The 13,011-nt window shown below is 39.4% G+C and overlaps 2 protein-coding genes and 1 pseudogene across 3 annotated transcripts; all 3 read left to right on the forward strand.

Moving 5' to 3' along the window:
* Positions 1-288: 288 nt before the first annotated feature.
* On the forward strand, positions 289-1,337 carry LOC146563008 (E3 ubiquitin-protein ligase TRIM35-like; annotated as a pseudogene).
* Positions 1,338-5,447: 4,110 nt separating this feature from the next.
* On the forward strand, positions 5,448-8,216 carry LOC146563009 (zinc-binding protein A33-like). Of its 2 annotated transcripts, none has more exons than XM_085295329.1 (2): positions 5,448-5,838; positions 5,920-8,216. In XM_085295329.1, exon 2 carries the CDS (start codon positions 6,043-6,045, stop codon positions 7,306-7,308), a length of 1,266 nt encoding a protein of 421 aa, XP_085151455.1. In that variant the 5' UTR covers positions 5,448-5,838; positions 5,920-6,042; the 3' UTR covers positions 7,309-8,216. The 2 variants fall into 2 exon arrangements, with proteins under 2 accessions (XP_085151455.1, XP_085151456.1); XM_085295330.1 differs by having other exon boundaries at positions 5,958-8,216.
* Positions 8,217-9,036: 820 nt separating this feature from the next.
* Positions 9,037-12,260, forward strand: LOC146563010 (E3 ubiquitin-protein ligase TRIM35-like). Its single transcript, XM_085295332.1, has one exon. The coding sequence runs from the start codon at positions 9,801-9,803 to the stop codon at positions 11,241-11,243; it is 1,443 nt and encodes a 480-aa protein (XP_085151458.1). The 5' UTR covers positions 9,037-9,800; the 3' UTR covers positions 11,244-12,260.
* The last annotated feature ends 751 nt before the right edge of the window (positions 12,261-13,011 follow it).

The raw sequence follows: 13,011 nt of genomic DNA on the forward strand, positions 1-13,011 counted from the left end.
TTTATTTTGTTGAGAGTCTTGACATGTAAACTAGCAGGGATGGCTGAGAAATTACTTTAATAATTGTCTTTTTTTGTTTGTTTTTTTAGCTGCATAAAATAAAATAGCAAGTGCATTACTATCAGCTCCACCCTTAACAGAGTAAATGAAACTTGACTCTGTCGTTTACATTATAGACGCCATTACGTTAAATCCTGCGCTCTGGACCAAAGAACACAATTTGGCAGAATTATAAGGGAAACTGGTCATATTTCGGTGAGTCTTGTGATTTAAAAAAATCCCTGAAAAATGGCAGAGAAAGTCGCACTTGTTGAACATTACATCAGCTGCCATGTATGTTCAGAGACTTTCAGAGATCCTGTATCTTTGAGCTGCAGACAGAAAAAGAAAAGGAGGAAGAGGAGGAGGAGGTGGTGTGTGATAAACATCCAGACGTCCCTTACTGGTACTGTGAGGATGAAGACAGAGCTGTGTGTCCTGTGTGTGAGTTTTCTCTCCACCAGAGTCACAAAGTGGTTCCTGTAGAAGAAGCAGTCAGTGACCTGAAGGAGCAGCTGAAATCTGACTTAAAGTCTCTGCAGGACAAGAGGAACAAATACAAACAAGTGGAGGAAACATACAATGAAGTGAGGGAACACATGAAGAAGCAGCTGTTGTCCACAGAGAGGCAGATCAGAGCAGAGTTCAACAAGCTCCAGCAGTTCCTGAAAGAGGAAGAGGAGTCCAGACTGGCAGCTCTGAGAGAGGAAGAGGAGCAGAAGGGGAGGACTATCAGCAGAGAGATGAAGATGATTGAGGAGCAGATCTCCTCTCTGTCAGACAGCATCTGTGCTGTTGAAGAAGAGCTGCAGAAACACAGCGTGCCATTCCTCAGCAGTTATAAAGACACTCAGAGCAGAGCCAGAGCCCAGAGCTCAGTGTCAGATCCACAGCTGGTCTCAGGAGCACTGATAGATGTGGCCAAACACCTGGGCAACCTGTCCTTCAGAGTGTGGGAGAAGATGAAGGAGAAGGTCCACTTCAGTCCTGTCATTCTGGACCCAAACACTGCAAACTGCTGTCTCTATCTGTCTGATGATCTGACCAGTGTGAGATGTCGAGACACAAAGCAACATCTTCCTGATAATCCAGAGAGAAACATTAAGTATAATGATGTTTTTGGATCTGAGGGCTTCAGCTCAGGGAAACACAGCTGGGAGGTGGAGGTGGGAGACCATCCTTTGTGGATTGTGGGTATAGTTAAAGAGTCAGTTGACAAAAATGAGTCAAATCATGAATGTAATTCTTCTTTATCCAAGAAGGGAAATACCAAGTGCCCACCCCCTGGTCGGGGATGAGTTCCTGCCCCAAGTGGAGGAGTTCAAGTACCTCGGGGTCTTGTTCGCGAGTGATGGGAGAAGGGAGCCGGAGATCGACAGACGGATTGGGGCTGCAGCTGCAGTAATGCGGACGCTGCACCGGTCCGTCGTGGTGAAGAGGGAGCTGAGTGTAAAAGCGAAGCTCTCAATTTACCGGTCGATCTACGTCCCTACCCTCACCTATGGCCACGAGCTGTGGGTAGTGACCGAAAGAACAAGATCGCGGATACAAGCGGCAGAAATGATCTTCCTCCGAAGTGTGGCTGGCCTCTCCCTTAGAGATAGGGTGAGAAGTTCGGCCATCCGGGAGGGGCTCAGAGTAGAGCCGCTGCTGCTCCACATCGAAAGGAGCCAGCTGAGGTGGTTCGGGCATCTTACAAGGATGCCCCCTGGGCGCCTCCTGGGTGAGGTGTTCCAGGCATGTCCCACCGGGAGGAGGCCCCGGGGCAGACCCAGGACACGCTGGAGATACTATATCTCTCGGCTGGCCTGGGAACGCCTTGGTGTTCCCCCGGATAAGCTGGAGGAGGTGGCTGGGGAGAGGGAGGTCTGGGCCTCTTTGCTTAGGCTGCTGCCCCCGCGACCCGGCCTCGGATAAAGCGGATGAAAATGGATGGATGGATGGAAATACCAAGTTCAAACAAATTGGTTTCATGAAGAAGAAACCTGTTGAAAACCTTCATCTTACTTTGTTTTGTTTCTGACATTTAACATTTATTGATACTTTTGATTAAAATACATGCAAACTATTATGAAGAATGAACCAACCATTAACAGTGATTTAATGGTTCATTAAACTTCATGCCAAAATATAAAGACCCTCAAGAAGAGATGAGAAACAAACTCACTGACATCTGTCAGTCTGGAAGGAGTTCTAAAGCCAATTATGAGACCTTGGGACCCCAGTGAACCACGCTGTGAGCCAATATCCACAAATGGAGAAAACCTACAACAGTGGTGAACTTTCCCAGTCGTGGCCAGCCTACCAAAATTACTCCAGGAGATCACAAAAGAATCCAGAACAAAGAATTGCAGACTCCACTTATCTCAGTTAATATCAGAGTTCATGATTCAACAATAAGAAAGAGACTGGGTTAAAAAATGGCATCTATAGGAGACTTCCAAAGTGAAAACTACTGCTGACCAAAACAAACACAAAAGCTCATCTCACATTTCCCAAAATACATCTTGCTGTGTGTTTTTAAGAAAAAATTCTGTTGACTGATGAGATAAAAGTTGAACTTCTTGGAAGGTTCACATTCCTTTGTATCTGCCATAAAATTAACAGCATTTCGTAAAACATATATCATATTAAGAGTCATAGAGGGATAGAGGGTACTTTTCTGCTTCAGGATCTGGACAACTTGCTGTAATTAGTGAAACCATGAATTTAGCTATCTACTATTTAAATCCTGGAAATTCAGAATCCCGAAGGAAAATGTCCGGCCATCAGTGCTCTGAAATTTAAATTCACTTGGATTATGCAGAAGGATACAAAACAAGCAAGTCCACCTTTAAATGATGCAAATAATAAATGAATAAGTGAATAAAAGGAAGGTTTTGGAGTATCCTAGTCAGAGTGCAGAAATAAATCAGACTGAGCTGGTTTGTGATGACCTTAAACAGATCATTCATGCACGAAAACCCTCCAGTGTGGCTAAATTAAAATCATTTAGTTCAATTCAATTTCAAGCCAGCTGTAACATAATGGGGGGCTCATTTCAAGACAGCTTTTAGGTGAGTTAACTGTTGTAGCCCTGGAGCTTTGGACTTTTGCTGCTGATGTTTTGGTCAGGTTAGTTATTCAGAGCTCACTGTCAAATCATTCAGTTAGGGAAAATAAATTTTTACAATTTTAAATACAATATAATGTGCTACTGTGTAAATGGACCAAATACTAATTCATCTGTTGTCTGTTTAATACGTATATCAGTACTGGCTGTACTGCATTCTGTATATATTTATTTGGTTTTGTTAGTACAATCAAAATCTTTTTTGTTTTGTGGGATTCATTAAAGGTATTTGTGCTATTTCATCTGAATGGAAGCTGTTTTGTTTTATTCCAAGCTTAAAAAAACTTGACTGACTGGCTGGTCTGTTTGATCTGACACCAAAGTTATTGTGCAGTTACATGTTGCGCAGCATTAACATGCAGGGTCAGTTAAACAGCAGCAAATGTGTCTCATCTCCTCTCAGCTATGTACATAAGAAACCCATAGAACAGCATGCAAAATAATGATCCTCATAACCACAAAGAATAAAATGAGATGCTAAATATTTAATGTATTTTTTTCATTCTCCAAATTTGTAAAATAGATCCACAAAATGAATTTCAACAAAAAGTCTTTAATGTAAACAATATTTGTACTGATTTTCACAATATAGTCCTGCATATACTAAAAAAAGCGCTTGAGGTTGTTTGGGGGATTTTAGCATTTACTCCTCACATTTCAGTCAGGATGTTATTAAGCTGCTACTACATTTCTGTACTACTGTACAGACATGAACAAACAGCAATATAGTAAAATCGCCACCACCATACAAACATTCATTGTAAAAAATGAATCAAAATAAAGTCATAAACCACAGTGAAGTACACGAGAAATCCCTGGTTCTCTTACAATACACAATGTAATACATGTTGAGATCAAAGCTGCAGGAGGACAATAAAAGCTGTGAAGCAAAGTCCAACGAAAGAACCATAAACCAAAGTCAAAGGGGAGATTTATGACATAAATGAAGCTCATGTTTGACAGTGAGCTTGACAAACACAAATGGCTTATGAAGTAAAAATAATTTGATCAAATGATAGCAAGAAAAATCTCCAGGGTTTGAAGTCCATGATACATGTTTCAGCTGCATCCTGTTCTGCCTAAAGGTAATATAAGACAGCAGAATCCAGCTAATAACTAACTGATAAAAAATCCACATGAAATCTGAGTATCAGGTAGAGTATTTTGAAACCAATGCAGGGCTTGGCATCTGTTACTGAACTGTGTTTCCTTGGCAGAGAGTTCAAGGCAAGGTTTCATTTGAAAAAAGAGAATCGCTGATCGCTGATTTTCTCAGTCAATAAATGTTTTTATGATGTTTTTGTGTTTCTCTTTAAAAATTCTGGGCAAATCTAGAGTTGGTGGAAACAAACATGGAAATGTAATGTATCTGATGAACAGTGCTCAAGCTCTATATCGGTTTTCTAATAATAATTTAAAAAATTAGGGCTCTTCAGCCACACATGCACTGAAAGGCATCAGGTTACATTTAAGTGTAATCAGTTAATGAGTACTAATACTGGAGTTAGCAATGGAATCCAACAGATTAGAAAAAATGTAATAAAATCTGACTTTCACAAATATTTCTTTTCTGTGGTTTTTAAAATCTCAGAACATCCATCCGTTTTCTTCCATTTATCCATGTGGGCGGATGGTGGGGACTGCTGCCTATCTGAGCTGTTATGGGACGAGAGACTCTGGACATGGAGAATATGCAAATACCATACAGTGAGGTCCATGCTGGTGGGGTTAAATCCAAGTGGAAGCTAATCAACCTTTATTTTTTTTTAATCTTTTATTTTTTTTATGATAAGTGATTTTCTGCTGATTAACCATCTAGAATCTAGATGGATGTCTGTTATAACGATTCAGTACTAACATTACTTTAGTAATCCTTAAACATTTGTTTGGTTGGAGCTGCTGTTTCTTTAAACTCTCACTTCATATGTCAGATGGGAAAAAACTGAGAAGCCTGGCTCCAGTTTGATGTGTCTGTGAACATAAAAGGACAAATATCAATTGAAAACAGGGCTCAGACCTGCATTTAAAGAAACACTTCCATTATTTTCATATTTGGAGGCAAAAGATGCAAAAACCTCCAACTTTAAAATCTGTTTTAAAAATAAAAATATTTGTTTTTAAAAATAAATGTAAGTTTAAAAAAAGTTTGTACATTGAAATTTGGCCTTTTTTGGAACTGAGCCTATACGATGACTTATTGCAAAAAATAAAAAATAAAATCATAAACCACAGGGAAGTATGAAGAACTCCTTTGTCTATAAGAATACACAAGGTAATAACTGTTGACATCAAGGCTGCAACAGGAGGACAATAAAAGCTGTGAAGCAACATCCAAAGAAAGAGCTGCAATCTAAAATAAAAGAGGAGATTTATAATGTAAACAAATGTTTGACATTTGCTTGGAAAACACAAACTTAAACTAAAAAAGTAATAATTTTATCCCCAAAATAAGATCCTCGAGAGTTTTGAGTCAGTAGGTTAGTTTATGGTTGTTTTGGGACAGATCCCATTCTCCATAAGGGTAGTAAAAGCTAGCACAATGCAGTTAATAATCAACCAATGAATGATTTAGATGAAATTTGAAGAGACTGTTGAAACCAAGTAGTCATTACAGGGTTTGGTGTCTGTTACCAGTCTGTACTTACTTGGTGGACAGTAGGAGGAAAACTGCGAGGAATTTTGATTTGGTGAGTTTCTCATTTGAAAACAGAGAAAATGCAGAAAAAGACTTATTTTCTTATGCACTTTAATCCACTTTGTGTTCTTAGATTTTCAAAGATGCTGTGTCTCTGATCTGTAACCACAGATTCTATTCAAGCTGCCCGCAACAATTTTGAGAACAAGTCAAAAACAAAATCTGTCCTATTTGTAAAAGGAGACCCTCAAACCACATGGAAGATCAAATGCACTCTCTTACCCATCTGGCCAACTTTGATCAGAATGAAGTGGCTGATAAGTATGATGGGATAAATACAGCTCGATTATCTGAGACAGTAAAAGAAAAGAAGATGGTGGAAATGTCTTGCAATCAACACCAAAAAGAATCTAAACTGTTCTGTGTGGACGAGCAGAGAGCTGTGTGTCCTGTGTGTGAGTTTTCTCTCCACCAGAGTCACAAAGTGGTTCCTGTAGAAGAAGCAGTCAGTGACCTGAAGGAGCAGCTGAAATCTGACTTAAAGTCTCTGCAGGACAAGAGGAACAAATACAAACAAGTGGAGGAAACATACAATGAAGTGAGGGAACACATGAAGAAGCAGCTGTTGTCCACAGAGAGGCAGATTAGAGCAGAGTTCAAGAAGCTCCAGCAGTTCCTGAAAGAGGAAGAGGAGTCCAGACTGGCAGCTCTGAGGGAGGAAGAGGAGCAGAAGGGGAGGACTATCAGCAGAGAGATGAAGATGATTGAGGAGCAGATCTCCTCTCTGTCAGACAGCATCTCTGCTGTTGAAGAAGAGCTGCAGAAACACACCGTGCCATTCCTCAGCAGTTATAAAGACACTCAGAGCAGAGCCAGAGCCCAGAGCTCAGTGTCAGATCCACAGCTGGTCTCAGGAGCACTGATAGATGTGGCCAAACACCTGGGCAACCTGTCCTTCAGAGTGTGGGAGAAGATGAAGGAGAAGGTCCACTTCAGTCCTGTCATTCTGGACCCAAACACTGCAAACCCCAGTCTCTGTTTGTCTGATGATCTGACCAGTGTGAGACGTGGAGACACAAAGCAGCAGCTTCCTAATAATCCAGAGCGAAACACTTATTACATAACTGTTTTTGGTTATGAAAGTTTCAGCTCAGGGAAACACAGCTGGGAGGTGGAGGTGGGAGACCATCCTAGCTATTTTGTAGGTTTAGCTAAAGAGTCACTTGACAGGAAGGGGATGTCTTTTGGCTCACCAGACTGTGGATTCTGGTGTTTATTGTATTGTAGTGGAAAATACTTTAACCGTGACGGTCAGACTCTCACACTGAAGAAGAGTCTCCAGAGGATCAGAGTCCAGCTGGACTATGACAGGGGGGAGGTGTCCTTCTATGACCCTGAAGACATGACTCTGATCTGCACTCACAGAGACACTTTCACTGAGAAACTCTTCCCATATTTCAGTTTTGGAGGGGATGGAAGTCGAAAAACATCTGATATCAAAATCTGTCAGACTGAGATTTGATTGAAAACTTGGAGGTCTAAAATTATTATACATTATAATATTTTATATTAAACAAAGTCATGAATGTAGTTTGTGGTTTTTGAGACTATGCAATATTATTTAACAGTTGGTTTCAAATATCATCCCCTTAATATGAGATTGATAACAATGATCCTGGACGCTGATATCAATGTCACTTTCTTTGATTTTGGTATTTGCCCCTCTCTGTTTAAAATCTCTTAATTTTTCATCAAATTATTTTTAAACATTTAAATATTTCCAGAGATATGATGATTAAGATAAATATCTGTAACTAAGATGATATTTTTTGATATTTTGATATCATTTATCATTTAACAAGTCAGTGTCTCCCAATTATAGCAGCGCTTTAACAGAACACTAAAATGAACACTAAAATATTTTTTTATTAGACTCTAATCTCTGTTTTAAAGCATTCGGGAAATTGTGTTATTTTTTCTTGTTATTGCAACAACGCACTATGTGTTACTGTGCAAAACGAATCCAATTGTGTACTTTAATGCAAAATTTATTCTGCTGTACATCAGTGCAGATTACTGTCTCAAAATCTTCTGTATATTTTTCTGTTTTCTTCATACAAAAACAATCTGGATCTCTATTTGTCTCTGTTTTAATACAACATAAATGTAACACTGGGACAGAGTTACCTAACTGTGGATGCACATTTTGGTTGGAGCTGTTGTTTGTCCCAGTGTGTTTCTGGAAACTCCCACTTCACATTCCAGATGTGAAACAACACATCAGCACATTCAGGATTTTGTTGTGTTAACTGTGGATTTCCTGTTTTGTTTTGTTTTTTTGTAAATGCAGGTATTGCAAATATGATCAAATGTCAAAATCATGAGTTTATTGATCTCTTGAGTTTTCTATCAATAAAACATATAAACTCCTGGGTATAGTCTGATATTTCTTCAAAAACAGAATTTCATACTGAATTATAATTTGATAAATAACACCACAATAATCAGAAAAAACAGAGACATAGAGGAAGAAAACTAAAGTGATAAAAAGAGAAAAGGGAAACTAGAAAAAGGCACCTGAACAGAAATGATGGAGTAAGTTTGGAAAGACACCCTGTGAAGAGCGGACGTCTCAGTGATGTCCGTGCGGCTCAGGCAGTGACTGGAGATAGCAGACAGCAGACGTTCAGAGTTCAGTGATGCTTCATCTGACTAAATGACAGGAAGGCAGCGGAGTTCATGCTCAAATTAAGAGGACAACACTTCATGTAGTTTATGTGTATGACTGGACAGGTAGTCAGTATTTATTAATTCGAGCCCCTTGAAATTTGAATTTTGCTCATTTGTGCAGAGAAGAAAACGCTGACTTCAGCCTAAAACCGCAGGCCTTTAAAGTAAATATCATTTTGTCATCCTGGGAAAGAGTGGTGTTTTAAATGTTGTCTTATTTTGAATGTGTAGCTGTATTTTATTATTTTTAATCTTTTAATAATGTGAAGGGTGGTACTCTTGCAGTTTTATTGCATGCTTTTATTGTGACATTTGTTGACTTGTTTCCGGGAGACTCCCCACCTCCCCTATCACACACCTGTGAGAGTTCATGCCCTGGAAGGATTGCGCGTTTGACAAATCACAGTTCGCATTCGCGCCACAAACAGACCAATAAGAGTGCCTGGCGGCGGTCCAACTGGAGACGAAAACGGAAAGAAACACCGTCGGCGAAGAGTGAAGAGGTGACGCGATAGTATCGCGTCATACATCGTTGGACGGCGAGATACTAGTCACGCGTGTCAAGTACAGTTAAGAGCTCTGCCCATTCGGGCTCACCGGAGCGAGGTAGTGGTGAGGACGCTGCCAGCTTTTGGATTTTAATAGATCTTTGTTGGACTTTTAGCGGTTCTAATTGATCGGCTGAGGCGATTGAAACTTTTTAGTTTCATCGTTTTAACATATTTAAATTTGTTGTCCCTGGTAAGGATTGTTTTATTGCTTGTTTTATGTGGTAAATAAATTGTATTTTAGCAACAGTTTCTCTACTACCTTGGCTCCCTCACTGAGTTTCTCTTCTGATAGAACCACTTGACAATTTTACCAAATGCATGCATTGTATTTAATCATTTTAGCATCATATAGTGAAATCAAAATGTTTCTGTTAATAGTGTTTAATGTGCTCTTTTGTTTACGTCTGACTGTATCGAGCAAAGCTGCTGAAATAAACAACAGACTCACAGTTTAAGTCTCCATTTCTCTTCAGGAGCTACCAGTATTTTGTAGTCTGGTTGACAACATAGCAACTACACCATCTAGTGGGAACAAAGTCAAATACCAGGTTCAGTGTAGTTACCTGCTCCACCTCTGCGTAAATGAAACTAAGAGACACGTTTTGCCGTTCAGAGCGAAGACGCCATTACATTAGTACATTCTGTACTGAACAAGACAAATTACCTGGAATACTAGTCAGCGGCTGTATTTTGGTAAGTTTGAATATTTAAGAACATCTGCAAACCAGCTGAGATGGCTGAGGAACTCTTGGAAAATTTCCTGAGCTGCCATGTGTGTTCAGAGACTTTCAGAGATCCTGTGTCTCTGAGCTGCAACCACAGCTTCTGTTCAAGCTGCCTGCAGAAATTCTGGGAACAAACTAAAAACACAAACTGTCCCATTTGTAAAAGAAAATCTTCAAAGGCTCATCCACTTGTAAACTTTGCTCTGAAAGAACTTGCTGATTCATTTGCTGAGAAACAAAAATCTGGATTATCTGAGACAGAAAAAGGCAAAAATGAATTATTGGTGGCATGTGGAAAACATCAAGATGAGGCCAAACTGTTCTGTGTGGACGAGCAGAGAGCTGTGTGTCCTGTGTGTGAGTTTTCTCTCCACCAGACTCACAAAGTGGTTCCTGTAGAAGAAGCAGTCAGTGACCTGAAGGAGCAGCTGAAATCTGACCTAAAGTCTCTGCAGGACAAGAGGAACAAATACAAACAAGTGGAGGAAACATACAATGAAGTGAGGGAACACATGAAGAAGCAGCTGTTGTCCACAGAGAGGCAGATCAGAGCAGAGTTCAACAAGCTCCAGCAGTTCCTGAAAGAGGAAGAGGAGTCCAGACTGGCAGCTCTGAGGGAGGAAGAGGAGCAGAAGGGGAGGACTATCAGCAGAGAGATGAAGATGATTGAGGAGCAGATCTCCTCTCTGTCAGACAGCATCTCTGCTGTTGAAGAAGAGCTGCAGAAACACAGCGTGCCATTCCTCAGCAGTTATAAAGACACTCAGAGCAGAGCCAGAGCCCAGAGCTCAGTGTCAGATCCACAGCTGGTCTCAGGAGCACTGATAGATGTGGCCAAACACCTGGGCAACCTGTCCTTCAGAGTGTGGGAGAAGATGAAGGAGAAGGTCCACTTCAGTCCTGTCATTCTGGACCCAAACACTGCAAACTGCTGGCTCTATCTGTCTGATGATCTGACCAGTGTGAGACAAGGAGACACATGGCAGCAGCTTCCTGATAATCCAGAGAGAAACACTAATTATACCACTGTTTTTGGCTCTGAGGGCTTCAGCTCAGGGAAACACAGCTGGGAGGTGGAGGTGGGAGACCATCCTGGCTGGACTGTGGGTTTAGTTAAAGAGTCAGTTGACAGGAAGGGAGAGCGTTTTGCTTCAACAGAATATGGAATCTGGTGTTTATTGCATAACAGTGGAAAATATATCAATGTTGTTGGTCAGACTGTGACACTGAAGAAGAGTCTCCAGAGGATCAGAGTCCAGCTGGACTATGACAGGGGGGAGGTGTCCTTCTATGACCCTGAAGACATGACTCCCATCTGCACTCACAGAGACACTTTCACTGAGAAACTCTTCCCATTTTTTAATATTGGAAAGGCAGGAGACACCAAAACCTCTGATATCAAAATCTGTCAGACTGAGATTTCTCTGAAAACTGCAACGACGTCTCTGTGAACTTTTTTTCTCTTGTCTCATCCTTTTAGTTACAGCTTGTTTTGTGGTTGTTTGTTTTTCAATTTAGGCAACTCCTGTTTTTATTTTTTAGGTAAGAAATTGCAGAAAGAAAGATTTGTATCTGAAGCATTTTATACAATGTGATAAAAATCATTTTCAAAACACAGTAAAATTAAAGGATAAAAGTAATTTTTGCTTTGTTTTCTTGCAAATTCAGTTTGAAGGTCCTTAAAACTTTATATTTATTTGTTCTTTTTTTGGTTGATTTTTTCCTTTTTTGACAAATATATAGCAGTTTCAAGTCATTGGGTGTTCATGAAACAGTTTTTACACATTTAAACAGTGCGAAGTTGAACATACTTCCATGTGTCAGACATTGATGAACAAGCACTGATAAATGTCACTTTCCTTTCCTTCATCAGTTATTTAGATCCATATCAGCTAATAACAGCATCGTGACAATTTGTGTTTTAATGGTTTCCAAATGATAAATAGACTTGACTCATAAATAATCCTAATGTCATCTTTTAATACTTAACTGTCAGTGATTCATTTAAGTGATTTGCTTCATTTAAATGTGTTTCTTATAGCATGTTCTCCATTATGTTGCAAAATAAACCAAACTGTGTACATTGGTGTAATAATTCAGCCATGTTTTACTTTAAAATGTGTCATTGCAGAATAATGTTGACTGTCTGACATTTATTCAGTTGTATTCATACAAACTAAAGTTCATTATTGTTCCTAAGTTCTGTGTAAATTGCTTTGTCAGATACAGACACTGTTTTCTTTGCTACTGACTGACCCAAAGCATTTATTTCATAATTGTTGAACATTTGTACAGTTGGAGCTGCTGTTTGTTCCAGTGTGTTTCTGTGAACTCTCACTTCATATTCCAGATCACATCAGCACATTTAGGATTTGGTCTTGTTAACTGTGGATTTCCTGTTTTTCACCTGCAGAGCAAATGTGATGAAAATGTCAGAAACACGAGTTCACTGATTTCCTGGATTATTTTCTGTCAATAAAAATATCAAAGTCTGGCTGCGTTTTGATTTGTGTTTAAACATAGAAGAAAATTTGATCTCTTAATTTTTATTGTTTAATTCTTACTGTATTCAAACTGTCCTTTTATTGGTAACACATTAACACATCTTGTTGAAGTTAGAGAAACACGTGCATCACCTAAGAGAATAAAGCAATAATCTGAAGAATCAGAGAATTTAAGGATTAATATTATTATACAGAAGAAATCTAAAGTGTCAATAAGAGACAAAGGGGAAAGTAAGAGGAGGAAACTTCATGTAGTTTATGTGTAGGGCTGCACAAAAAACAGTGTTTATTATTTAATCGTTGATAATTCAAACAGAATGATGATTTATTAGAGGCATCAGTGCCATTTTAGTCCCCACTGTGCAGCCCTGATGTTGTTGGTCAGACTGTGACAGTGAAGAAGAGTCTCCAGAGGATCAGAGTCCAGCTGGACTATGACAGGGGGGAGGTGTCCTTCTATGACCCTGAAGACATGACTCACATCTGCACTCACAGAGACACTTTCACTGAGATTTGTGTAATATTGGAAAAGCAGGAGATGCCAAAACAACTGATAATAACCTGTTTTAGACTTTTAGAACTTTTCATTGTAGTTCAGTGAGATCTCAGTGAATTTCTTTCCTTTGGTTCATTTTACATTTTTGTGTAAATTATTGTGAATGTATTTGTTTCATCTTTCAATCTTTGATCAATTCCATCAATTTCTTTCTATGTG

The sequence above is a fragment of the Mchenga conophoros genome, linkage group LG12 (assembly GCF_057382185.1).
Source record: "Mchenga conophoros isolate Kocher_MC1m ecotype Shallow Benthic linkage group LG12, M_conophoros_male_GT1.1, whole genome shotgun sequence".
NCBI classification, from domain to species: Eukaryota; Metazoa; Chordata; class Actinopteri; order Cichliformes; family Cichlidae; genus Mchenga; species Mchenga conophoros.